This window comes from Parasteatoda tepidariorum, chromosome 1, assembly GCF_982258835.1.
Source record: "Parasteatoda tepidariorum strain Cologne lab strain chromosome 1, Ptep-v5.0, whole genome shotgun sequence".
Lineage (NCBI taxonomy): Eukaryota > Metazoa > Arthropoda > Arachnida > Araneae > Theridiidae > Parasteatoda > Parasteatoda tepidariorum.
Genome location: NC_141755.1, coordinates 62,918,208 through 62,944,460, shown reverse-complemented (window position 1 = coordinate 62,944,460; position 26,253 = coordinate 62,918,208). Strand labels below are relative to the sequence as shown.

At 27.2% G+C, this 26,253-nt stretch overlaps 1 protein-coding gene across 4 annotated transcripts in view; it reads left to right on the top strand.

Annotated features, from left to right (window-relative positions):
* The window catches only part of LOC107452930 (uncharacterized), a 67,421-nt gene that overhangs the window by 5,793 nt on the left and 35,375 nt on the right, over positions 1-26,253 (top strand). For 2 of the 4 annotated variants that reach the window (XM_043056104.3, XM_016069561.4), the window contains exons 3-14: positions 9,989-10,179; positions 12,078-12,283; positions 14,293-14,450; positions 15,277-15,411; positions 15,496-15,605; positions 16,468-16,666; positions 16,809-16,964; positions 18,276-18,452; positions 19,911-20,120; positions 22,328-22,536; positions 23,254-23,434; positions 25,104-25,573. In XM_043056104.3, the coding sequence (XP_042912038.3) occupies positions 9,989-10,179; positions 12,078-12,283; positions 14,293-14,450; positions 15,277-15,411; positions 15,496-15,605; positions 16,468-16,666; positions 16,809-16,964; positions 18,276-18,452; positions 19,911-20,120; positions 22,328-22,536; positions 23,254-23,434; positions 25,104-25,573 (2,402 nt within the window). Of the gene's footprint in view, positions 1-8,675; positions 8,891-9,988; positions 10,180-12,077; positions 12,284-14,292; positions 14,451-15,276; positions 15,412-15,495; positions 15,614-16,467; positions 16,667-16,808; positions 16,965-18,275; positions 18,453-19,910; positions 20,121-22,327; positions 22,537-23,253; positions 23,435-25,103; positions 25,574-26,253 lie in introns of those variants that run through there. The other 2 variants (XM_087165259.1, XM_087165260.1) reach the window with 2 other exon arrangements.

Genomic DNA, 26,253 nt, shown 5'->3' with positions numbered 1-26,253 from the left:
TTCAAAGAAAAGAAATGAACTGATTAAATATTTACAAACAAGCAAGTCCCTCTAACTTTAAAATATCGTTGGCGCGACTTATAGTACACAATTATAATTAATAAACCTCAATAATGTTGATTAATGAGAAACGAATATCAAAATTTACGGAAACGACAGTTCTTTATTCTTTCCCTAGTCTTATTAACTATACCCTAGTTTATATTAATTTAAAGAGAGTCTTTTTTTTTATTTAAATAAAAATTTATATTTGCTAATTCAAAATAAATATTTGTTAATTTATTTAAATAAAAAAAAAAGATAAAAGTGGTAGAAATCATATTATTGCGGAATAAAATCTCATTCGGATGTTACAAAGCTCCTTCAATAGTGAACATTTAAAATACCCAGAAGCCAAACCAGAAATCAAAATTATCTGTTTACATATAAAAAGGAGTCTTTTTGATGTCAGCAACAAAGGCAAATTGATGTTTTCTAAACCTAAGCATGATGCACAATAAATCATCCTGAATTATACCTCCGTTGTACTGTAAACAATTTAATGATGTTCCAGTAGAAGTTAATGCACTTGCGTTAAACACAAATCTCAAAGGGGTACTTTTGGATTCAGGAATATAATGCTGCACATCTGGTTCTTCAGACTCTTGTACTTCCTCCATATGACCCATATTTAAATACTCTAGCATAAATTCTCTAGCAAGGCGATTCCATAACGAATTCACACTACTTTTACTTTTACAAACACAAGATTTTTTCTTAGATTCACCCAGACACGACGGATCTTCTCTAAAGGGCATTTTAACAACATATTTTCCACTCTCTGTTCTTGAATAATTTTCAAGAAAATGCTCTTCACAAATTTCAGCTTTTTTAGTTTTAGAAATTTTAGACTCTCTCTCTCTCTCTACATTTTCTATTTCCCAAAAAGTTTTTAATGTTTTTTCTAACTCAAAATTATCTGTAACGAGCCCACAATATATTTTATTTTCGTTTTTGGTCGGAAGACTCCCACTGACAATATACCCGAAAACGCTATTTTGCAATCTTAAATTTTGTACCCTGAAGGAAAATGTGACCCGATTTTAAGATTTCACAAAAGTGTTCTGCTCCTTACAACAAAACAATAGGACTCGGAATAAATATTATTTAGTGATAGAATATTTACATTAAGAGGATTAGCTGGTGTAAGTTCTGTAATTTTAGGAATTACTACAAAATTTAAGTTTAAATCAAAACTCGTATCTCTATTTAAAATAGTAGCATTAACTTTCGATTTTATGCTCAGAAACATATTATTTATTCCCGATACAGTTATATTTGAACTTGACCTATTTAAATTAAGAGAATCTGCTAACCTTTATATTCATAAAATTAGAATTCGCTCCCACGTCTAATAATCCTCGAACTTCAAAACACTTATTTGATTCATCTTTAATTAAACAAATAAAAGTGCTGAGTAAGATTGTTAATTCTTTTCCCATTGTAGTAGAAGAAGATATATTTTCCCCACCCTCACATACAAGCGTCTCGTAATACACAGGCATTTGGAAAATTGGTGCCGAAGAATTCAAGGACGATTGAATGTTTCTATTTTCATTATTCATTTGATTCCAAACTATTTATTTTTTGCTCTCGCGGAAAGTGAAGAGAAATATGATGCCTTTTTCTGCAAATACAACAAAAGATTTTGTTTCTACACTCACTTACGTTATGATTATTTAAACAGTTAAAGCATAAATATTTTGATTTAACGAACTCAACTCTATCACTTACGAACATATTTTTATAAATAGTACATTTATACAAAGGATGAATTTCATCATATAAAATACATTTAGTATTTTTTACATCCGTTAGAAACGCTTTTGACATAGTTTTCGAGTTATTTTTATAACTCATTGTAGCATTATCAACTACGGGTTTTCCCCTAGAAGTATAAAATAAATCAATCTCCCTAGCTAATTCTACAGGTTTAAACCAAGAACTTGCTTCTTAAATTTATAAAGCACATAACCTCTCTATCGAGTGTTTGATTAATTTTATCAGATACTATTAATTGCTTTAAAGTTTCGAAGTCAGTTACATTTTTTAACTTTAAATAATATTCCCAACTCGTTATTAATCTAGACGCGAATTGCACGTACGTTTCACTCGTCATTTTTTACGCTTTCCTAAAATTCTCTAATCAGATTTTTTTTTTGGGGGGGATGGCTCGAATTCTCTCAAAACTATAGTTTTAACTTTAGAATAATCTCCTAATTCGTCATCTTTAATGTATGTAATTATATTTGTGGCTTTTTCCCATAACAGATTTAGAAGAATTTCAGCCATAAATTTCTCAGGGACATTTTTTGAAATAAAAGCTCTTTCTAATGACGAAAAGAAATATCCCCGTCCTTCTGGTCTATTAGGGATTTTATGAGTTAAAGTCTTCACTCTTTTAATGAGAGAGTCTAAAGATTCTACACTTTCGTTTTTCACACTATCAACAGGTAGTTCACTTTTAGATTCAATTCGCAATTTAGCGAGCTCAAGTTCCGATTTCACTCTTTCAGCTTTTAATTTTTCAATTAATCGGATTTCATCACTTTTTCTTCCTTCGATTATGTTATTTGCTAACTCTTCAACTAACTCAATGTTATTTTTATACGTATCACAACTCTGAAATGCTGTAATTAGATCAACAATAGTTTTCATATTAGAAATGTCTACATAAACTCGACAGCAAGCCGAACATAGTCCTCTTTTTTAGCACTTTTAAACATATTGAACTTCAATAACTAAATAATAAATCACGTACCTTTTATTAGGTATATTATCCACTAATTTCACTACTGATAGCTCTGATAGACAGGACCAACAATGGCTCTGACGATAGCTCAGTTTACACAAATTCTCGATAAAATAAAAGTTCTCAAAACTCAGAAAATGGGCTGTAATTATTAGTCACAATACTTTATTCACCTAACTCATTTCTCCCATCCGAGCTCTTCGGATTCATAACACACACTAAAATTTCATAGATGGTGCTTCTGGCCTCAACAAGGAGCTTAGATTTTGGTTAATTTTAGAACTATAGAATTTTTTTTAACATTTTGTTTTTATTTTCGGAAACTTTATTTTATAAATAAATTAACCTTGTTCGACAAATTTGATAAACATTATAACTTATGTTAGAAAATAAATTTTAAAAAAATACATTCATATACAGGAAACCCCTATAAATCCAATAAACTACAAATTATATTTTGTTTTTAAATATAATTTTTTTTTATTTTAAAATATTTCATAATGGCAATTTTCGGATTTGTAATAACGATGTGCAAGACTAAATCCACTCATAATCAAAAATTATGAACAAAAGTTTGATTTTAAAATTTTATGATATGAATAACTAATACGTTTACGTAATAGTATATATGTTACGTTTAATATAATTCAAAAAAAATATTTTGTTGCAAAATAAAAAAAATTATAATATTTTAGATTTTTTTTAATGCATACTACATTTCCATTAAATAAAGCATTGCTTTTATAATTAATTACATTAACGTTAAAAAATGTAAAACTTGTGCAAAATTTTTTGCAATGGTAATATGAAATTAGTTATTTAAATTATATAAAAAAGCATCCAATGCGCACACAATGTTAACAAAATTTTTAATTAGCATATTTAAATGAATGAAAAATGATTCAAATTAATATTAAATGCTATTTTATAAATAGAGAATAATTAGATATTAAAATATTACTTATTTTTTTCAAAAAAGATGAAGTCTTCTCAGGGGCCCCATCAGGGGGGAAGGTGGGCGCACGATGCGCCCACTTAAAGCTTGGGGGGGGGGGATTTTTACACTAAGTAAAACGAATAGTTTGGGGGGGGGAATTTAGAATTTACCCAAGAATGCGCCCAAGAGCTTGGGGGGGATGGGGGCTACTGAGCCTTCTTAAAGCAAAGTTTCATAAATAAGGATTCTCAATCTATGTGTAGAAATACTTGTTGAACCACCGATAGATGGCAGCGTTTATTGTAAATTAAATTGTAACCGCAACTGTAAAAAGATATTGTTAAAAAGAGAGATATCTACGCCTTTTGAATGTAGCCTTTTGTCCTGTATATCACATGTTATAATATATTTTTGTTGTTACTTACTCCTTTGTGGTTATTGAGTAGTTTTCCTGTTTTTTAAGAAAACGAGAAAAATGATAAATTCACTAACAGTTTAGATAAATCTTCGGTGTATTTCATAACCCATTGGAATTAATTAAACTCGAAAAGAGAAACTATGCACATTAGTATAGGTTTCCGCGAATAAAAAGAGAAAGTTTTTTTTCTTTTCTTCTTTATGGTTACTTTTTGGAGGAGTAGCAAAAACCAAAAAAATTACATCTTTGTGTCAATAAGACATCAAAGATACAGTTCATTTGTTATTTAGACAAAACTATTTTTTAAGACGAAAAAAAGCATTCCATCACATGCGGTGATAACAGTATTCCATAGATATAAATTCCCTATATTAGTTATTCCCTATATTAATCCCTGCAGTATTCATATGGTTCATTCCAACCCCCCTTGAGACGATAACCACTGGTATTCAAAACTTTTGCTATTCATGTCATCCTTTATCACAGGCAATTTTCAGAAGATGAATATTCTGGACACACAATTCTGGAGAACACCACATTCACAATGATAGTTGCAGTCAAAAAAAGATCAAAAGAGCCGTCTTTTCCCTTTCAGGAATGACAATTTTAAAAGGTCAAGGTATTTAAACACGAAGTTAGCTGTGAATGCATATATATTGCACATTAGTTTTATAAAATAAAGAAACGTAAGCATTTTTTTAATAAATTTTTTTTTTTAGAAAGCTTACCGAGTTTTAGAAAAAGTAACGATTTTATTCGACATTTCCGTTACAAATACTTGTACTTTTTCCCTAAAAAAGTAACGAAAGTACAAGTAAAAGTACTAAATTTAAAAAGTAACGAAGTACAAGTAAAAGTACGTACTTTTTACTTGTTCCGGCGGTACAAGTAACGAAAGTAAAAGTACTGCCATATATGCTTAAAAATAAGATCTTCGAATATAATTGATAGTAATAAAAATGACTTACAAGTGCGTAACAAATTTTTTTTCTTCGGGAACTGACATTAAAATTAAATTAAAAATATATATATATTTATACAATACAGACTTTTATTCACTTGATATACAAATACAGATTTTTATTCACTTGATGTATTGGATTTTAGCTCCTTTGCACAATTAAATTTTGACCGCTATTAGAAAGCTTTAGTTTGAATTCAGAATTCTTAAATGTGCATATTTTTTCATGTTTTTGTTTTAAATTATTAGTGTATTATTTTCTGATGTTTTAAAATATGCCAAATTATTTTTATAACTTCCTTAAAGTGAAATACTGAATTTCTGTTCCCCCCCCCCCTCACTCGTCATATGTACACTTAAACTCAAGATAACTTTTTTCAGTAAATGCTGTTTTAGGAAATTAATAGTAAAAAAATACCTGCGAGGCCATAATTTTATGAATTAATTTTAAAACAAAATGATTATCGGTACAAAATTTTCATCGCTTTTTGATTCAAATAATAATTTATTTTTCTAAGTCTATGGTCCATTAGAGTCACTGAAGTAGTTTTAATGCCACATTTATAACCAAATAAAATAAAATAAAATAAATAAATAAATAAAAATGAAGTTTTTAAAACGATTTTAGATAGTGTTCCTAGGCATGTTGAGGAACGGAGAATTGTAGATAATAAAAAGAAAAACTGATTTTTAATTTGTATAACTAAATTTTCTTACAAGTAAAACATCCTAATAAGAAGGGAAGGTATTTTAAAGCTCAGCTGTTGAAACAGCATTCACCCCCCCTTTAAATATAAGTAGGATAGTTGATAATTTAACTAATTGGAAGGCCATAGGCGCAGAATAGATCAAGATGGCAAAAACTTATTGGGACGGCCTTGGCCTGTCATAGGCTGTAGTGCCCAAGAAGAAGAAGAAGAAGAAGAAGTTGATAATCACGTAAAATATGATTCTTTTTCCTTTTCTGACTTACCGTAGCTTTTAAGCAACAAAATTTAATGGTCCCGTTATTTAAGTTTCCGTGGTGTGAGCAGAATTTATTTTTAAATAACATGACAAAGCTTCTTTGCACATTTCATAATAAACATATCTATTTATTTAGGAATTATTTATTGATAAATTATTATTTTTATTTAAAATTTTTTTTTAAACATTTCATTTAATATTTTGTTTCCAAAAATTATTTTATTTATAATAGGGCTGTAGTGGCCTTTCGGAGAATTTATCTTTTTTAAATAAATCCTCTTTCCCACCATCGTCAATTTTTACATAAAATTCAGCTCTATTTTATCATTAGAATCCAACCCTAGAATAGGGTTTTTACCTCTGCCCTAGAATATAGAACGAAGCAAATATTTCTTCCCTCCTATTTGCATTTGAGAGAATGAGATAATTTTTTATCACCTTAAAAAGAATAATTTCCTTAGTAATACTTTTGAAAATATATAGTAGGTGTTATAGTGACAAAAGGAGTTTGAGAAATATTATTTTGGGTAACAGTATTTACAGTAAAACCTTTTTTTGTGCGGTGGATAGGGACCGCATAAAAGAAATCGCACAAAAAAAAATTCGAAAATTTTATAAATTCTGACATGTAATAAACAAGTTTGTACCATATACCACCAAAAACTTTTTTTATGCGGTTGATAGGGACCGCATAAAAAAAGTCGGACTCAGAAAATGCATCAATGATTTATGAAATAGATAAGAGAATGCTTTCAATAGAATTAAATAATTAAATTAGACCTAAAGAAATTTTAAAAATATTTAATTCTTCATTGTACATATAGATGTAGAAGTTTTCAAATTATGCATTAAATAGTTTGCTGCTACTCGTCGTAATCCAAAACGCGCATCTTCTTGGAATGAATTGGTTGAAAATCGCTTGAAGATAGGATTTCAATTGATTTGTTTTTTGGTACCAAAAAGTCAGTGATCAGATAAAATAAAATAAAAATCATAAAAACTACATATAAATAGAAACAAAAGTAATTAATTTTTTTACCTTTAATCTCACTATAAAATGAATCCTTAATCTAATGAATCGTGTATAAAACTCTGAATACGAAGCGTATAGTATTTGAGATACACGCAGACCAGAATTTAAACGGGTTAATTTTAAAATACTAAATATTTTAACACAGCAAACGATTTTTTACTGATTTACTTCAACTTGTTTAGCGCAGAATAAATTTTAAACAGAAGAGAAAATGGAGTTGACGATAATAAATGAACTAATGAAAGTAAATAAACAGAGCATCGCGAAGTTCAGATACATCGTTGTCAAGGAGACCACGTAATCAGAGTTCGTTCACAACATGCATATGCACATTGATAGGAAACATTAAACTGGTGCTAACGCCGTTAAGATTCATATACCGCATAAAAATAATTCGCACAAAAAAAATCGCACAAAAATAAAATCGCATAAAACCAATCGCACAAAAACAGAATCGCATAAAAAAGTACCGCACAAAAACAGGTCTCACTGTATTTTACAATACTATGCGCAATAAAAAAAAGATTGCAACTTTAAAATTTGAACTCTCATTAAAAAAATGAGCTTAGATAAGCTTTGCGTATATTCTTCGTCCAAAATATGCTTTTTTAAGGGGTCTAGTATATCATTATTTCATCAAGTTTTGATTATTTCATCAAGAAGGCAATTATTGTATATAACTTTTTTTAACATCTAATCTTAAATCTTATCTAAAATTTAACTTGTGAATCTGAATTAATTTATTACAGAAGTTTAACATAAGTACAGATACAGACATTATTTAAATGTAAACATTTTAGTGAAATATTGCAAAGAACTGTTATAATTTAATTTTTTACAGTTAAAATTTGACGAGAAAAGAGATCCTCTCATGTACGGCGCGCGTGATAAAAGTCAGAAAAATCATGTTAATGATTTGAAATAACTTTTAATAGGTAGTCAAATATGCTCTTTTTAAAACTATACTAGTTCAAAATAATTATAAAATATTTTTTAAAAATAAAACGTAATTTTTTGAATTTTAATACGAAAAATTATTTTGTCAAAATATTTACCAATATTCAAATTTAGTTTTAACAGGTTTAAAAGTAATTGAGTTAGTATCTTGAGGGAGGGATAAAAAATTGTATTTAAGAAATTGAATAAGACTTGAAGAAAAATCTTTTGAATTTTAAACATGAGTTTGCAGACAATTCCAATTTCGAAAACGCGACGCTGTTTTCTGTATTTTTGTTTTAATGTTGGAAGTTTTTTTAGTATTATCTTATATTTGGTGTCGAATTTTCCAAAATGAGACAGGTTTTAAAAAAAAAATTTCTTTCAAAAAACGCAAACCCTCTGGACCCCTAACGAATTTTACCACCATGGTGTGAGAAAGAGAAAGTAGTAAAGAAAAGTTAAGTGGATTAATATAGAAAAGAACGTATATTGTGTCGATTATTTATTCTTAGGAAAAAAAACATTAACATAACAAAACATCATTATATATGGCAAGAATGACAAGAAATTGTTGTCTACGCTTATGATTGCTTAATTGATTTACTACCTCGTGAACTATTTTAACCAATTAGAACTGCGATGACGGCTTCCGTAATGTTCAACATTCTATTCACAATAAATAGAATGAACTGTTAAAAGTTACAAATAAGATCAAATATGTAATTTACGTACATGAAATTGAAAATCCGATTGAACTTTGCGCTATACTGCGCAATAACTTTTTGGTTACTTGTTTTGATTTCCATTTCCTTTTGATGTAAACATTTATCCCTGTGCTTCCTTTGGTACTGATAATGAATTTATTCCTTATATTAATTTGTTGATACCATGATTTGATTAACTTTTTTTTTTCTATTCTGGAGAATTCACGGGTAAATGTAAAGATAGACTGAAGTGCTTGGAATTATCATATTACTTTTATTATTTTCTTTTTATAATCGAAATGTGAACAAGTTTATATTTAATAAGCAACGGGTCCTATTAATGATTTCATGACATGCTAATCTCCACTTCATGAGTTTATTAATAAATAAATAACGAACTGAAAATATATAAACAAAAATTTACTTCTCATAGAATTCGAAATGTATCAGCAAATACGTAGTTGTGCTTGTAGTTGCATATTCATTCATAATATGTAAATTTTTACGAACGAATTTCGTTAGCTTTAATTTACTTTGATTAAAAATGTTTTTTTTTTATGCTATTTCAGAAAAAAAAACTCTCTTATGATTTCTTGAACTTATTTTTTTCAAAAGTTTTTTTTTCTTCCTTTAAATACTATCTTTAATATCTTTGAATTTTCTTCAATTTTTTTTATTGAAAAAAAAATGTATAGTCTAAGAGTGCGGGCGTAATTTTTTTTTGTATGAAATTTAAAAAAAATTGCTGTAATTGTTGTTGTTGTTTGATATTTAAAAAAAAATGTTGTCTTAATTAGATTTAAGTTTTTGAATTTTGGCTTAAAAGAGAAAAGTAGAAGCATTCTAAACTAGTTTATGGAATATAAATTTTTCTGGTACATTAATAGTTCTAATAATAATTTTTGTGTTTAAGTTTAATTCGAAGAATATATTTTAATAAATAATGTGTTATAGCTGGATTATTTTGAGTGAATACATTTTTAAGATTGGTGTTCCAAGCTCAAGGAAATTTAACAATTTTATAAAATTTTATCTAACTTTTTTATTTTACTTAATTTTTAAAAAATGTTTTAAAAAAATTGATAAATGTCTATGTTTTTTGGCGATTTTTCACTTGCACCTAACCTATAAGTAACATGTATACTTTGTAATTTGTATTTATAGTTTTTATTTACTGACTAAAAAAATTATATTGTATCAAATGTATTGTTTTTCTTTAAAATAAAATTTCTTTTGTAGACTCTGATGTTTATCACAACAAGGGTTCTTTATTAACATCTCCAGCTGTTGCTGTGTGGTTTTTTCTGGAAATCGATGGCTTTGATTACCTATTTGCTGGTACAAAAGATGGTTACATCTGGCTGTATGACAATTCCAGTCTCATTCCATTATTGCAGTTTCCAAGAGAGGAACCACTATATGATCTTAAGGTGGTTTTATTTTGCAAGTGTTTCACTTTTATTTTTCTATTTTATGTTATTTTAGTTTGTAATCGATAGGAGTAACGTAGAGAGCAAATTTTAAAATTACATTATAAAAATGTTATTATGTTATAGCAAAAAGGGGAAATAGGATCAAGGTACACCACTGGTAAGTGTACCTTGGTCTTTGAGATGGTGAACCTTGCACCCACTTGAAAATCAATTTTATCCCTCATTCAACAAAAATGACATATCTGCTGCCTCTGGATCAGTTTTGGGATCAAGTACATACTTAGCAACCACATAAGTTGCAGGATCCTGCCTTCTGAATTTTTGAGAATTAGGATCCCTTTTGAGATATTTAACTTTTAACTCCTTTTTTGACTTCTAAAATATGGAATAGAATCATCATATCTCTTATATATTTCTCTTTTACCTATAACTATGCTAGCTGTATTAGCATATAACAGACATTATTTATATTAAAGTGACTTTGCTAGGTAACTAAATCCTGTTAACCCACCAGCTCTTTTCATGTTTTTACAAATATTTTTATCTTAACATTCATTAATATTTTGCTAATTCTCTCTAATATAAAATTAAGATAATTAATCTTGCTGTGTGAATTACAGGATCTTTATTTTACTTTTCTACAATTTCTGATTAATTTTTGATCTGTATTTTAAGATTGCCTTTTTGTTTTATTTTCTACTTTGTGGTTTCACATATAAATATATAAATTAATTTCTAGTAAGGTAATCGTGTACTTTGAACTCATCCATAGTACACAACTTTCAGTAGGTTCAAGGTACACCACATGATCATCTACTCAAAAAATTCTGATAACATGGAGCTCAAACCTAACTCGCTATAAGCAGTACTATTATCACTCAAACAATAGTAAATTTTATGTTATTTACTCACAGCATAACAGACTTTATAGATTATAAAGTATTACCCAGGAAAGCATGATGAAAACTGACTCTTGATCGGTGAAACTGATCTTTAATTAATATAATTTTAATACAACAGTTCTTCAAAAACTAAGTTGGATACACTGAAAGTCCTGGGGGCAAGTACTCAAACAACACATGTTATGTTACCACATCACTAATAATGAAGCACACCTAAGTCCAAGGTACACCACCCTCCCCTACTGACAAGCCACAGTTTAAATATGTGAAGAAGTTAATTTTTTGTGAGAATACTTTGATTTCTAAGTAAACAACAAGCTGTTTTTAGGTATTACTTCATTATTTAGCTGAAACTTATAGAATATCTATCTGAAAACAATACTAAAAATATTTGTTCTAATAATGCTGTTCTTGGAAAAAGTGTGACTTAGTGTCCTATAGTTTTGTATTTATATTATGATCTGTTGAAACTTATTACTCAGATTACATGCAATATATGTATATATATTTTAATTTGTTATGTTAAGTGATTCAACTCTAAGTATTTTCTTTGAATGATGCATTATTATATTATGTTTAAGAGTATAAATATAGTGTTCTGCATAGTTACTGTCAGATAAAGAAGTAATGTTTTTATGTGGCTGAAATACAAAAATAGATAAAAAAAGGAAAGCAAATTCTAAAATATATTTTTAAAATTTTCTGGCCTTATTTGTATGGTTATAAGTTTGTTGCAGGAAAAAAGGTTCAGAATTTACAGAAGATTCACGAATCTAGTTGGTCTATTGCCTGGGACAGGAGTTGGTGAAAAGAGAAATTTGAGTCTTTAAGTTTTTAAGTGGACTCAGAGGATAAGTTAGTAAGAATGTTTAAAAATGAAAGAACGAATCATTGAAAAATATATATCTTTGAATGATGTTTAATATTTTTCATGCATATGCACTTTTCTTTTAAAGCACAAACTTTATATTGAAAGTAATTTTTGTTTTTTAGGGTTTTAACTATGGGAATAGTTTATGGCTCATTGGTTTTCATCAAAGTGACCAGAAAAGTTATGTTCAATTATACCAGTATGATTTTTCCAACTTAGAAGCAAGACAAAAAATTTTAATTCATCAAATTTCATTAATAGACATAACTCAGTTTGAAAATTCTTTGTTTCTCATTATTGCATCTGATGTTTCAACTCCTGTGTTACAGTAAGTGTAATTAAAGAATTTAGGTTTAAAATAGCATATATTTTTGCCTTATTACCTGAATGTGTATTAAGTTTAGTTTAAAAGTGGGGTTATAGTTGGATATGTAATAAGCTTTGTTCTAATTTGGTGTGCAATAACCTACATTACAGCTCACTTTTCAGAAAGTTATTTCTGGTTTCAAAGAGTGCTAACTTTTTATTTATTTATTTATTTTTTAAGAATCAGCTGTTTAGTTAGAAAAATTGAAGCTTTTTGTTTCTTTGTATACCCAATTACATAGTTTTTATTTTTTTGACACTTTTACATTTAAAGCAACTAGATCCCACTAGAAATAAACCATATAATTTTGAAATAGTTTTACTAATACTCTTTTTTGTTATTGGTATCTGTTTCTCAAGCGTTAGCTTTTAGGAACTAATACCAAGTGTTTTGAGATTTGTGTTATGTATATATAATAATAAAGAACATTCAGATTTATGAATTAATCTTTCACAGTGTTAATATTTATTAATCGATTATAAAATGTGAATAATTTTTTTAGTATGTTATTTAATTTATCGCACATAAGTTTTCTAACTTGAATATGTTATAATAACAAAAACTGTTGCATTTATAAAAACTAAGATTATAATTTCCAATGTTTCTGAATATTCTGGCTTATTATGTTCTATTCAAAGTCAAACCGAGTATGAAAACTTTAGGTGATAGAGTCTTAAAGCATTTTAACTTTTTGCAGCTATTTTTTAATTATTTTTCTTCTTAAAGGGGTCAAAGAGCAAAATTAGTGGGATCTAATTATTTTTCTTCTTAAAGGGGTATAAAGCTAACATAATAAAATATAATGCAACATGTAAAAGCACAAATATTGATATTTAACCTGATATATGTTTATTGTATTGCAACATAAGAATACACATTGGTATTTTGTTTCTTCTTAACAATTTAATGCTATTATATTGTTTATGGAACTACAATGGTTCAGTGATTAAAGCTATTTAGCTGTCATTTTGAAGGACTGGGGTTCATTAATCAATTGCGATTTGAAGTCAATCCAGTTTCAGTTTGACGGTTACCAGCCTGTGTCAGTTACGAAAAAGCAGCTTGCGGCAATACTGGCCACATAGCCTCAACTATGTAGTTAGTCACAAAATTATGAAGTTTTTACTCCTCTCTCCATTACCTCTCTGGCCATGAATGGGTTACATGGGTTGTTGCGGGAATGCTTTATGTATTCTTATATTGTTTATGACAATTATTGCATATGATCATTATGCTAGGGATATTCTATTATGACTTCTTTCACATACAATTAATGATTAAATTAGTAGAAGGCTTTTATATTATGCTTTTATTAATCATATTATGCTTTTGTTAGTCATATTAATCATAATTATGCCTTTATTAACCGTTGTTGTTACTAATCTCCAAAGGTCTGACGGCATCAGACCAGATCCATAAATTCGTTGATGAGTAAAAAGTCGGAAACAAGAAGAGAAGTGTAAATTTCTTCTCGAAGAAGTCCTAAGCAGCTTAAAATATGTTCAGCTGAAGCCTGATGTTGGTGGCATTTTGGGCAAAGAGGGTAGGATCTTATACCCTGAGAACAAGTAAGACATTTTAGATGTCCACTGGCAAGGCGTGAAAGGCAAGTATTTGTTATTCTGTCGCATGAAAGAATCAACGACCGTCCTGGCTTACTAGCCCTATACCAATCATGAGTGGGAGGCACCGGCCAAATCCTCCCATTCAAGTTTTTCATCTGAGAAAAAGTTCTAGGTAGGTAAGTTCATCAGATGCAGAAGTTGGCAGGCTGCAACCATCCTTTACTAGACAGTCTGCCATCTTGTTACCAAATAGGTTCACATGGGACGGGATCCACTGGGAATAGGATCCACTGGAAATCAGTTATTAATCATATTACAATTTATTTCAATATTAATTGTTATATTTTAAAATCATTCCTTATCTCATTTTAAATTAACAAAATAAAGAAATATTTTTTATTCTAGATTATTTAAATGGAATGGAACTCAGTTTGATTATGTTAGGTCATCGCCGTTACAAGGGAAGCCTAAAAGTTTATCTACATGGCTGACTGAGAAATATCTGAATGTGGCTGTTAGCTACACTGTGAGAAGCTTAACAGATATTCCAAAATTTACTTTATGTAAGTATTTATTTGTTTGTATATTCATTTGTTGCTAACTCGCAGTAGTAACAAATGAATGTATTAACTGTTGTGGTTATTTGGAATTTTTTGAACACAAAATTAAAAACATTTTCTTAAAAACATTGAACATTTTATTTAGCTTTCTTGTAATACCTACAGCAATAATACCTGTACTTCTTTTAATACCATAAGTAACAATACCATAAGCAGCAATACCAACCTATGATATATTTACCTCTGAATATAGTGTTATTTTTATACTATAAAAACTATTGATATATTGTTATATCATATCTTATTTCGTTCCAGCATTTTAAAAACTTTTTATCAAAAACTTATAGGCATTTTTAAGTTTTTAGAAATATTTAAACTTAGTAATATTTCTCATAACTAAAATTAAATATTTCTCATTTAATTGTTTAGCAGCAAATTAAAAGATTTTTGGCTTGTTTTTCATTTATGATTTTGTAGTGGCTGTGATTCAGGAAAAAAAGACGTTTTTTCAACACAAACTAAGAAATATTTATTTTATACAAAACAATGAATATTTTAATTGAGATTTTTTCAAACTTTTTAATGTTATTGAACTTGCAATTAACTTTATTTTATCATAATTTTTTTTATCAGACCTACTACAAATAGTTAAAGTTAAATTTTATATTAATTGTAGTTTTATTTCTGAGAAATAAAAAGCACTAGTATTTTATACTATACCTTATAAATTTGTTGCTCCATATTTTAATTTTTTTTTATCAAAATGATATTTAAACATTTGTTTCAAGTCTTTGGTTATAATTGAAATATTTCTCTTTTCTTTGCTTAGCAACTAATTCAAGAAATGTTATAACTGTTCAAATATTTGAGTTAAATTGCATAATTATGAAGTATTATAAAACTGAAGAAGATCATTATGTAGTTTGTGGCAATGAAAACAACTTTATTCAGTATTGGTGGAATGGTAAGTATTCGGAAATAAATTAGATTCTGTATAAAATTCTTTTTTTCTATCTTTTAATTCAGATTCAAATTTTGTATTTTTAAGGTATGAAGTTTGTGGAGCACAGAAATATTTCTTCTGATACTGGAAATATAGTTGATATAGCTGTTTTAGTTTACCCTAATAATACTTTATACATAACTGTTGCTAAAAAAGTTAGTAGGTATTTACATTTTATTTCTCACAATATTTCTTCTATATTGGGATTAGTTCTCAAAGATGTTAAAAAATTTCTGGTGTTTTGGATGCATATCAGTTAATCTTAAATGATGTTTTTGATTTTACTATGTTCGTAACAGAAAATATTAATCGCTGACATATGTCGATCAAAACTTATGTATTATGGGGACAAATTGTGTAAATTTGGAAAATTGTTTGATTGTACAAATTTCTAAAAATCAATATAATTTGGATAACTTGCAATTTAAGTAAGTTTTGATCTTAAGCTCAGAAATAATTTCTAAATTTAAATTTTTTTTTTAAATATAAGTCTTTGTTTTCCACTGTTAAAATCCCATGGTTTCTCGCTTTTGCACACATCCACCATGTTGGTCAACTATGAGGGGATTGAATTCTACTATAAGTAATGTATAATGTCACTTAAGCTATCATAGATCCAAAGTGTTTTACCGCACTGCATTCTGTACTAGTTTTAATGTTTAAGCTCAAGCTTTGTGTCAAGTGCTCAAGCTTTGAAAGAAAATGTAAGCCAATATTAACTCACTAACATGGTGAATTAAATTTTTTTATTTGATTTATTTTTTGCTTTATTGTTTCTGCAAACATTTAATTTTGATAAAAATAAATTACATAAAATATATTTCTAAAATAGTAATTAATTATAATCGTGAGCTGAATGAAAATTACATTTTTTCATCTTATTTTGCTTTATTTATTATGCTATTTGAAATTCTTTTTCTGTTGTTGCTACACATGTTAATTATGCATGAACTTAATTCAATTTATTACATTTTGTCGTTAAAATATTATCATTTAGTTTTGTTTTCCCTTGTGTAGAATATCTTAGAGTTCTATATGCAGACAAAGTCAGTTCCTCTGACACGACTAGACGTGATTAAACTTCCAGCTTCAAAAACAATCAAAAGTATTCAACTTTGTCGAAAACAACAAGAATTTTATTTGCTGCCTGTTTTTCAAGATTATATGAAACCTTTAATTTACCCAATTGATTTTGACATATACAGCTTGAAAATTGGTATGTGTGTGCATTTTTATATTTTTATCACTTGCCTGCTTTTTAAAACTATTTTCTTGCTTGAAACTAATGTAATCCAGAGTATAATTATTTATTAGTGGAAATCATGATTAAAATAAAGATTATTTTTAATTCTTTGTAGCATCCTTAATCAATGCTCCAATTTTAAAGAAATGCATTTCAAATATGGAGTTGAGAATCCAGATCATGAATGAAAAGCTTAATGAAGTTCAAGATAATTTGACTTTTGCATGGATGAAAACAGATTACATTAGTTTGCTTACTGTTAATGTTAAAGGTATGTTTAATAATTTATTTATGTATTAATAAAAGTTATAAGAAAAAATGTAAAATGATCATAATAATTGTAGTCAAAATTAATATTTTCTTTTTTTACAGCAAGATTTTGCATTTATACAACAATTTGTTACCTTGTGGAATTATTTTAGTTTAATTTTAAATTGAATTTTTTATGTTCCATAGATAAAATACAAAGCTCAATAATAAAGAATAATTTTTAAGTGTTTATGCCTGCATTTTTTTTGACAATTTATTTAAAAAAGTATGTATCTTAAATACATCATTTCTTATAAGCAAAAATGACTAGAAAAAACACTGAATTAAGTATGTAGAAAGGATGTATTCAAGAAATTTAGATAATGTTATATTGTTTTAGTTTGGAATTAATTTATGATAAATTTAAATAGATGAAAATGCTGGGTGTATTTCTTATGCTATTTGTCACTGAAATTTGTCATTATTTGCGAGTTTGCTTGTTTATAAAATATATTTTTTATTAAAAATATTATCTATGTAAAAAATTTAAGATTTTTTTCTTTAGTCTTTGAATTAACCTGTGTAATTTTCAAAAATTATTGTAGAATGGTTAGCTTTAAATTTATTTACTCTTAGTATTTATCATTGCTGCTTCATGTAGGTCAACAGAGTATATCTATTTTTTTAAGTACTTCATATTAAATTATTCATATATTTCTACTCTTCATATACTTCAAATGCATTTCTGACTTTTTTAGTTGAGATTTTATTTGAGTCTAGCTATGTTTAAATTGTGATTCCATTGCTAATCTGATCAAATTATTTGCGAAATACATTATAATTGGTGCAAAGAGCTATTCATTTATACTTTGTTTTCAAATGAAAATTTAAACAATGAAAAAAAGTAAAACATTGGAATATTTAATTTAATTTTGACTTTTTGCATAGTAAAGTATTTTCAATTCGACCTTGTTTCTCTTTTTATTTTATTTTCATAAAATTATTGAATAGAAGAAATTTGTATGCATTCCACTCCAAAAAATTGATGTCATTAGTGCATTTTTCTTTATTCTGCCATTGATGCTGATTGTTTTTTATATCTTTTTAAGGACTAAAAATTTTCTACTTTTTGTGTTTATATTTATGATTGAATTATTTTGTTTCTATTATCCCTAAAAAAGGAATTGTTTTTATTATAACTTATTAGAACTTAGCTCTATTTCTAAATCTATGTTTGATTTTTATGTTATGAGTTATAATTGATTCATTATAATGTATTATGAACTTAATTTGAGAATTAATTTATTAATTTAGATATTTCTTTTACTTTCAGGATCAATATTTTCAAAAGCAAAAGTTGATATAGAGGAAATATCTTTCTCAAATAAATCTGATATTCCTAAACTTTTACCGACTATAGACTTCTATAAGAACTTAACCGATAAAGTGTCAGTATTAAAATCACTTTTGGAAAAAGTAGTTATGAAGAGAAAGACACAAACAATACATGGTATACATTTCAAAATAAAATTTTTCTCACATTTTCGAATTTCTTCTGATTTAAATACAGTATCATGCTTAAAAATGGTGCAATTTAAATTTCTGCTGATAATTATAAATTTAATATACTGAAATAGTAGGAAATTAGAAAAAAATGATAGTTTGCTTCCAATGCTACAGAATAAGAGTCTGATTTCTTCAATATTCATAGTTAAAAAGGTTCTTAAAAATAAGTTTTTAGTCATGAAACTTTTTTTACCTATATTGTATACTTAACTTCTTATTTGCTTGATTTATAAATTAATTATTTTACCAATATTTATTAGCCAAAAATTGTCATGGCATATAATTTTTTTTAAAAATTTGTGAGTACTATAAAATTGTAAAATAAACCTGAAAATGCTAAAAAAAAAAAAAAAAAAAAAAAACTGTTCCTTTCCAAATTTTTATTTTATTTAAGTAATGTGAAACATATCAAGACATATATTTGGTTAAAATTTGGTTTTAAAAATTTTTTAAATTGTGCAGAATTTGCAGTATTTAAAAATTTATTTCATGTAAAAAGTATAACCTATTTTAACTTCAGAAAACACAGCCTTAAAACATAAGTGATATTATATTGGTTGAACAATAATAATTCTTAAAATATTGAATTTAGTATTAATTGTATTAATTGAATGATCATTAATTCTCAAAACAAAAATTTCTATTTCATAGTTTTTAGCTTTTTTTTATTCTTCATTGTAACAGTACATAATTGTTCTAGTCTACTTCCTTTGATAGCTAAGAAACAATGTGAGAAATACAAATTAAAATGTTGGTAGCAGACAGCTGTTTTTATACTATGAACAATTATCATTGCAAGTAAAAAATAACATTTTCTTTTTCCTGATATGCTTTAAAATATATATTTAATTATTGTAAGTATATTATGTGGTCAAAAGATAAATTTAGTGTTTGTTCATTAGAAAATTTTCATTCAAAAGTAAATTGAGTTAGTCACTTAAGTTTGTTAATATTTGCTTCTCAGAAGGTTTATTTCTAGTTAAAAATTAATTTCTTGACTTCAAAGTGCTCTAATAGTTTTATTTTCATTTGTTGTTTAGTTTTTATTGTTATATTTGGCCTTTATCTAATTTATATTTCGGGCAGATTCTGGCTCTAAGTAATCCCATGTATCTCAGGTTTGGGTGGGTTTGGATGGATTAAAATTCTTCAAGCTCAGAGTTTGCTCCGAAATTGAACCCCAACTCATCTCTATCACATATGTCTCTTCTACCATTAAACTCTACATTCAATTCAATCCAGTCACCAGTTTTGTTGAAACTTAAATTAATCTTTCGAGATGAGACTTTTTATGTATTCATTGTGTGGTTGATATGGTTTTTTGATATTTCTTTAATTTGATTTTTCTTTTTTTTTTGTGTGGCAATCAAATATTCTAATTGATGAAATTATTTGTTTCTAGGAAATATTCATTTTTCTAATACTGTTAGAGGGATGCAAGTAAATATTTCAAATTTGGAATCACATGCTAACTTGAATGGAGTAAATACTGTTGATTTAAATTCTACTATTAAGATAACTGGTTCCCATGTGTTTTTGTCTGAAGTGCTTATTTCCAGTGGTTTATTTACAACAGTGAATACTCATACTTTGAATAGTGTTCCGATTTCTGGTTAGTAATATTTTATAATTCTCATTTATTATCTATTTAAATTGCGAAAATCTTTCTTTTATTGCTTGTTTTATTTCTAAGTATTCCTCAAATCTTAATCAAAGTATTTGTTGTGATTTTTTTTTATGGTTTTGTAATTTACACATTACACTTATATTAATATTACTTATTGAAGAGTTTCTAAATTTATTCAATTAAGACATTTTCTTTTTTAAAAAGTTAAACGTTATTGACAATTATATGTATTAAATCACATTATTTTCAAAAGTTAGTATCTAAATTTTTTAAGACTTGAGTATTCAAAAAGAGGATATTGTATACTTTGTGCTACAGTAACTAAAGCAAAAAGCGTGAATAAAGAACAAATAAAGTATAGAAATGGACTTATTATAGTTTCAGTTCTCTAATTGAAAACCTTTATCAGTGTCTAAACACCAAATGGCAGTAAAAAAGAAATAAACACATGCAAAAGGATTTAACCCATAGGGGCAGAGAAACAATTTTGAACAAGGTAATGAAAAAAATGAAAATGAACTGGTATGATGGGGCTTAGTGAAATCCCAGGGCACAATAGATATAATTTAAATAGATTTCCAAGCATTGAGAAAAGGTGGGATACTAGAAACATCATTAGAATGAAATGATTCTTAGATCAAGAGCAGTGATGACTAATTTTAGCAGGAAAAAAAAATCAATCCTTTGATTAGAATTCCAACTATGTAGGGTGATGAAATAGTGTTTAATATCCTGATTTTGAACAAATCTGGAATGTTATTTTAGTCGAAATATAAAAATATATTTAGTTTGTCCTATCTACACAAGACCACACTGACAAGAAATCAGTTGAGCTCTTTATTTTATTTAATTGCGACTATAATAGACTTATCCTACAACTGAAGAGGGACCTCGAGTTGCTGTGTGAAACAGAATTTTTGCCTTCTTGCCCTACTGAGACTCAAGATTTTAGAGAGAGTCTTGACTTTCCCCAGAATGTCTTTAAGAAGGTCGCAGATTCAGATGTCCTAAAAGCTCTCACTTTCGAGGCCATAAACCCTTTTTATCTACAGCCAGATTGACTGAGAGTTTACACTGATGGTCCCTGGTTGCTAAAGAAACCCAACATTGAAACAGGTGCACTGTACCCTTTTTTCATGTGCAAACCCAGCTGGTGTGTTTGTAACTACATTTGATGGGGAATTGCTGGCTATCAAGATTGCTCTTTCTGCCAAATAAATAAATTATACAAAGCTGTCATACTTAATGACTCACGGGCTGCAAAACAGTCTCTGATGTTAACCTCGAGTTCTTTATCCTTGAATGTTGGAGACTGTTACAAATCTTATTTGTTAGCAAAAAGTATATTGTTTTACAATGGATCTTTGGGCATTGGGAAATCTATGGCAATGAGATTGCTAATTCACTGTCCAAAAAGAGTGCCTTGACTCTACAAACATCTCCTTCTGGTATATCTTGGAAAAATAAAACAATTAATTGAAAATATTATGCCTCAGGAGTTTATAAGGAACCTCCCTCTTAGAACAGTTCAAAAGTCTTGGAAAGACAATTTATCCATAGTCTCAAAATAGTCCAGATGTAAAATGGTGGCTGAGGACTTGCCTTGGCCATGACTGTCTCCCAAAGCACTTTTCCGCTTATATTTAATTGCGATTCCACTGTTTCCACTTATTTTCATGTCTTATCTGCATTTTCTGTTATCTGGGATGAGTCATGAATGATGACCATCTCATTCTTTACCAAGTTTTAAACTTAAGTTCTCTTGTGAACAGATTCCAGGAGCTTTTAGGAATCATAGATTATCGCTACAGCTGCTTCTTTAGTTCCCTATGTTTTTTCTTCTTTCTATATTAGTTCTCTATGTGGTTCTTTGTATTTATTGCTGAAATTTTATTTTAATCTTGCCATTAAAAATTTAAAAAAAAAAAAATCTTAAGACTTGTATCTTTTTTTACAGATATATTGCTACAATGTTCTAAAGATTGCTAGTTAAGTGTTATTGTTTTTTTTAAACTTTTAAATGAAGTTCGATTTTTGTTTTAAGGTCTTATAAATAAATATTTTTCATTTGTAAGGTGATTTTTTCTTAAAAAATTTACATTGAAATGAAACTAATTTTTTATTAATTATATTGATAACAAATTTTATGTATTTCATTCATGTTTCATTTATTTACATTCATTTGGTTTCAGATTACATGATGTTAAATGACAGCCACTTGCATGTAAATGGCAGCTTCAAATTGTCACATTTGACTGTGCAAAATATAAATCTCAGAGCTATAAACACCATAGACCCAAAAACCTTTTTTCTTTCAACTGGTAACCAAGTTGTGATGGAACAAAAGACATTTAATTATTTGCTGTGTGATGTTATATCAGCAAAAAATTTCATGCATAATGTAAGCTAATGTTCTTAAACATTTTTAGACTTTCTTATAACTCAAACAAATAACATTTACAACTAACAATGTTCTTGTAAACATCCCTATTTTATACTATAAAACCTGCTCAGTACAACATAATGTTCTTATTAAACTTTTACATATTTTCTTATTAAGCATCAAACAATTGATATTCTCATCTAACGAAGTTCTTATAAGCATTTGTATTTAATTTAATGAAATCAGAATATTATAAGCTAATGTCTTTATAAAATGTTATACTTTCTTATCAAACATCAAATAAATTCTGTGTTCATTAATGACAATGTTTGTATAAACATTTTAATTCTAAACCTTGAAACCTGAGTAGATGGTATTCTTATAGAATTATTTTTATAATATCTTATGAAACATCAGAGATAATGATGTGCTCATAAACATCTTAATTTTACCACATAAGGAAATGTTGTGTGACGTATGAATAAAGCACACATGAAGTTACCGAAATGGACAAAAAATAAGCATTTCTGAACCTTAATTTGTGTTTTATTCATCTTCATTTTGCACTATGAATCCTTAGTGTAAGAACTAAAGCTTAACTATATTAAATTTCCATATTAAGCATTTTTTTTTATACTTTCTTATTAAACATTAAACAAATAATGTGTTCACCAGTAACAATGTTTTTATAAACATCTTAATTATGCCTTTTTAAATGTTTATATTTCATTTCAGTTAAATATTACAGATTATGCAAAGAATGTCATTCGAATAGGCAATATGATGTATAAAGAAATGATTATTGATGGTGACTTTACCATTTTGGATAATTTAATTGTCAAACGCATAAATGGGAAGGATTTATCTAAGTTGTTTTTGGCTTCTGTCAAAAGGAATAAAATTGAAACTATAAAAGGTAATTATTTTTGATCTTTTTCTTTTTAATACAGAATTTCTTTTTAAAATATATATTTTTATTTTATGTGAAAATTTATTCTGAGATAATTAAATAACTTTTAAAAACCTCATTTCATTGTTATTAATATGAATTATGGGATATCAATCACTTCCCTGGTTTTAAGGAATTGGCCTTCTTTGTGAGTTCTGTTATTATCAGGATGTCCGAGTTTTACCTCCTTTTCTTCGTCAGACTATAGTGCCTAAAAAGGAAATGTATTTAAATCAAAAGTGACAAATTATTTAACGAATCAAGTTTCAAGACTATAATTATCGAAAAATTTATTTTGTATTGTTTCTTCCTGCAATTAAAAATGCCCCTTCCAAAATTTACTGTCTTCAGGTTAATATAGATTTAAAAACTCAGTATACCAGTGATTTTTCAAATATTTTATTTTATTTCCTATTTTTTCCTTTCTTTTTATTCTTAATTCCAGTTATAGTTAAAAATACTATTTGATTTCATTACCTTGTACTTAATGAAGTTTCAAGACTATAATTATCAAAAAATTTATTTTGTATTCTTTCTTGCTATTAAAAATGCTCCTTCGAAAATTTATTGTCTTCAAGTAATAGTGCATACCTGTCAACTTTTACTCTTTCCAAGAATGGATTTTCCAAGTGGTAGTAAAACAATTGCCTAAAAACTATCTTACTCTTAAATATATTTATATTTTGACCAGGTTAAAATTAGCTGTTGTAAAGACTATTATGATTTTAAGTATTTGTTGTAATTATTTATGTGTAGTGGTGGTAAAACTCATTTATGATTATTATTATAATTCAAAAAGTTTAATGAAATAACACGAGTTTTGCTACCACTTTAAATATAAAATCTTCTGGCAATACAGAAGCATTGGCAGCTATGAATGTAGATTCAAAGATACAGTATACCAGTGATTTTTAAATTTTTTTAACTTTGTTTCCTATTTTTTTCCCTTTTTTTTAATTCCAGTTTTAATTTAAAATACTATTTGATTTCATTACCTTACAATTTGAATATTATTTGAGTATGGCAGCAAATTGGGCTGTTAAACCTCACATTTAATATAATCCAATTCAAATAAAATATGTTTAAAATATTTGAGTTACATGACATAAGAACATTCTCTTTTATGAGAATTAAAATATTCCATTACTTTTCAGCTTTTATGTCTGAATGCTTTCAAGACTGAACATTTTATGCATAGAAGATGGAACTTTTTATAGCTATCAATAGTTTATTATAGCCATATGAGTGTCTTAAACTATTTGCCTGTTTTGTAAATATAACATAATTTTTTCATGGAAAGTATTTAAAATGGATTCATGTGAAGAAAATATGTTACTGAACACTTCCAATAATACTAGTTATCATTACTATTATAAGATGGAGTAGAAAATACCATAATCAATGTCTTCATGCTTTTTAAATTAAATTAAAATAGTGAAAAAAATATTTCTTTTAAGTGATGCTGTTTTATTTTCAAGCCTCAAATGAAGTTTCCCATATGAAGGTGTTAAGTATTTTTTCTCTGAATATTTTATAATAACCATTAAGTGTTCATTTGTAAGTTTTTTAATTTATGATTTTTTGTTGAATAATTTGTTTCATTTAGTTTCTAGTAATTAATTTTTTTTCATTTCAGGGAAGAAGATATTTTATGAACCTGTGAAAATTAAGGATATGTCGATTCTTGGATATATAAATAATTTTGATTTTAATCATCTCTTTACACTGAAAACTTCTCAAACTCTACCTGGTACTTTCTTTTTTACAAAGTTTTCTCCTAATAGCATTGCTACCAACTCCATAAATGGTATTGATTTTAGCCAGGATGCCGTTTTAATGTTCGGAATGTCTGTTGTTAAAAGGAAAGTACATTTTTTACAGCCAGTTATTGTTCTTGATATAATAGTTGAGAATAATGGTACTATCAATGCATTGAAGTTATCAAAGGAAATACAGTACCTTCCTCAGAAAAATTTCACTGTGTTTACTAAAGACTTCATTTTCAAAAATTTGATTGTTGAAAATAGCATTAACATAACTGATTCCAGAATCGAGAATATCCTTCTTACTCTTAAAAATAATGTTTGGCTCAAGAAAAAATTTCAGGTATCTATGATTTTTAATATTCTGAATATTATGAATTCCTTTTTTGAGTTTCAATATTTCTTTCAGTTTTTTTAATTTTATTTCGTAAAATACTGTGAAAATACGGCTTTGTAATGTAAACTACTTCCATAAAACTGACTATTAGTTAATGTTGCTTGTTTATTTGTTGTTCTAATGTTTAATGTTTAAATGTTCTTCTTTTAACTATAAGTTCAATTGGCAACTTTTTAATCTCTTCTCACGTTTATTGTCCTAACAAAATTTTGTGTTTTAAACCTCTTTCCTTTACATAGTTTGTTTCATAGCAATACAGCATACATTTAGATAAAACTTTTTATCATATTTAAGCTTCAATTTATCGTACACTTTTGGAAGCGTGTGATTGATTAAATATACTTTCAAAACCTTCTTTAGGTAAATGTAGATTTTACAATCGCAAAGCCCCATAATGATATTTCTTCCTTTTTATTTTGTCCATTTGTTTGTGTTAAATTCATCTTAGTTGCAAATTATCATGCAGTTAACATTTTTTTTATTCATTAATATTAGTTTATATTGTAAAGCATTCTTAAAGAAATTTCCATTTTCATTTGTTGAATATTAAGCTGAATAAGAAATTACATTAAACATTTTTAAAACATAAAATAGTTTATAAACTTTCGAATTTCAACAGATTAATT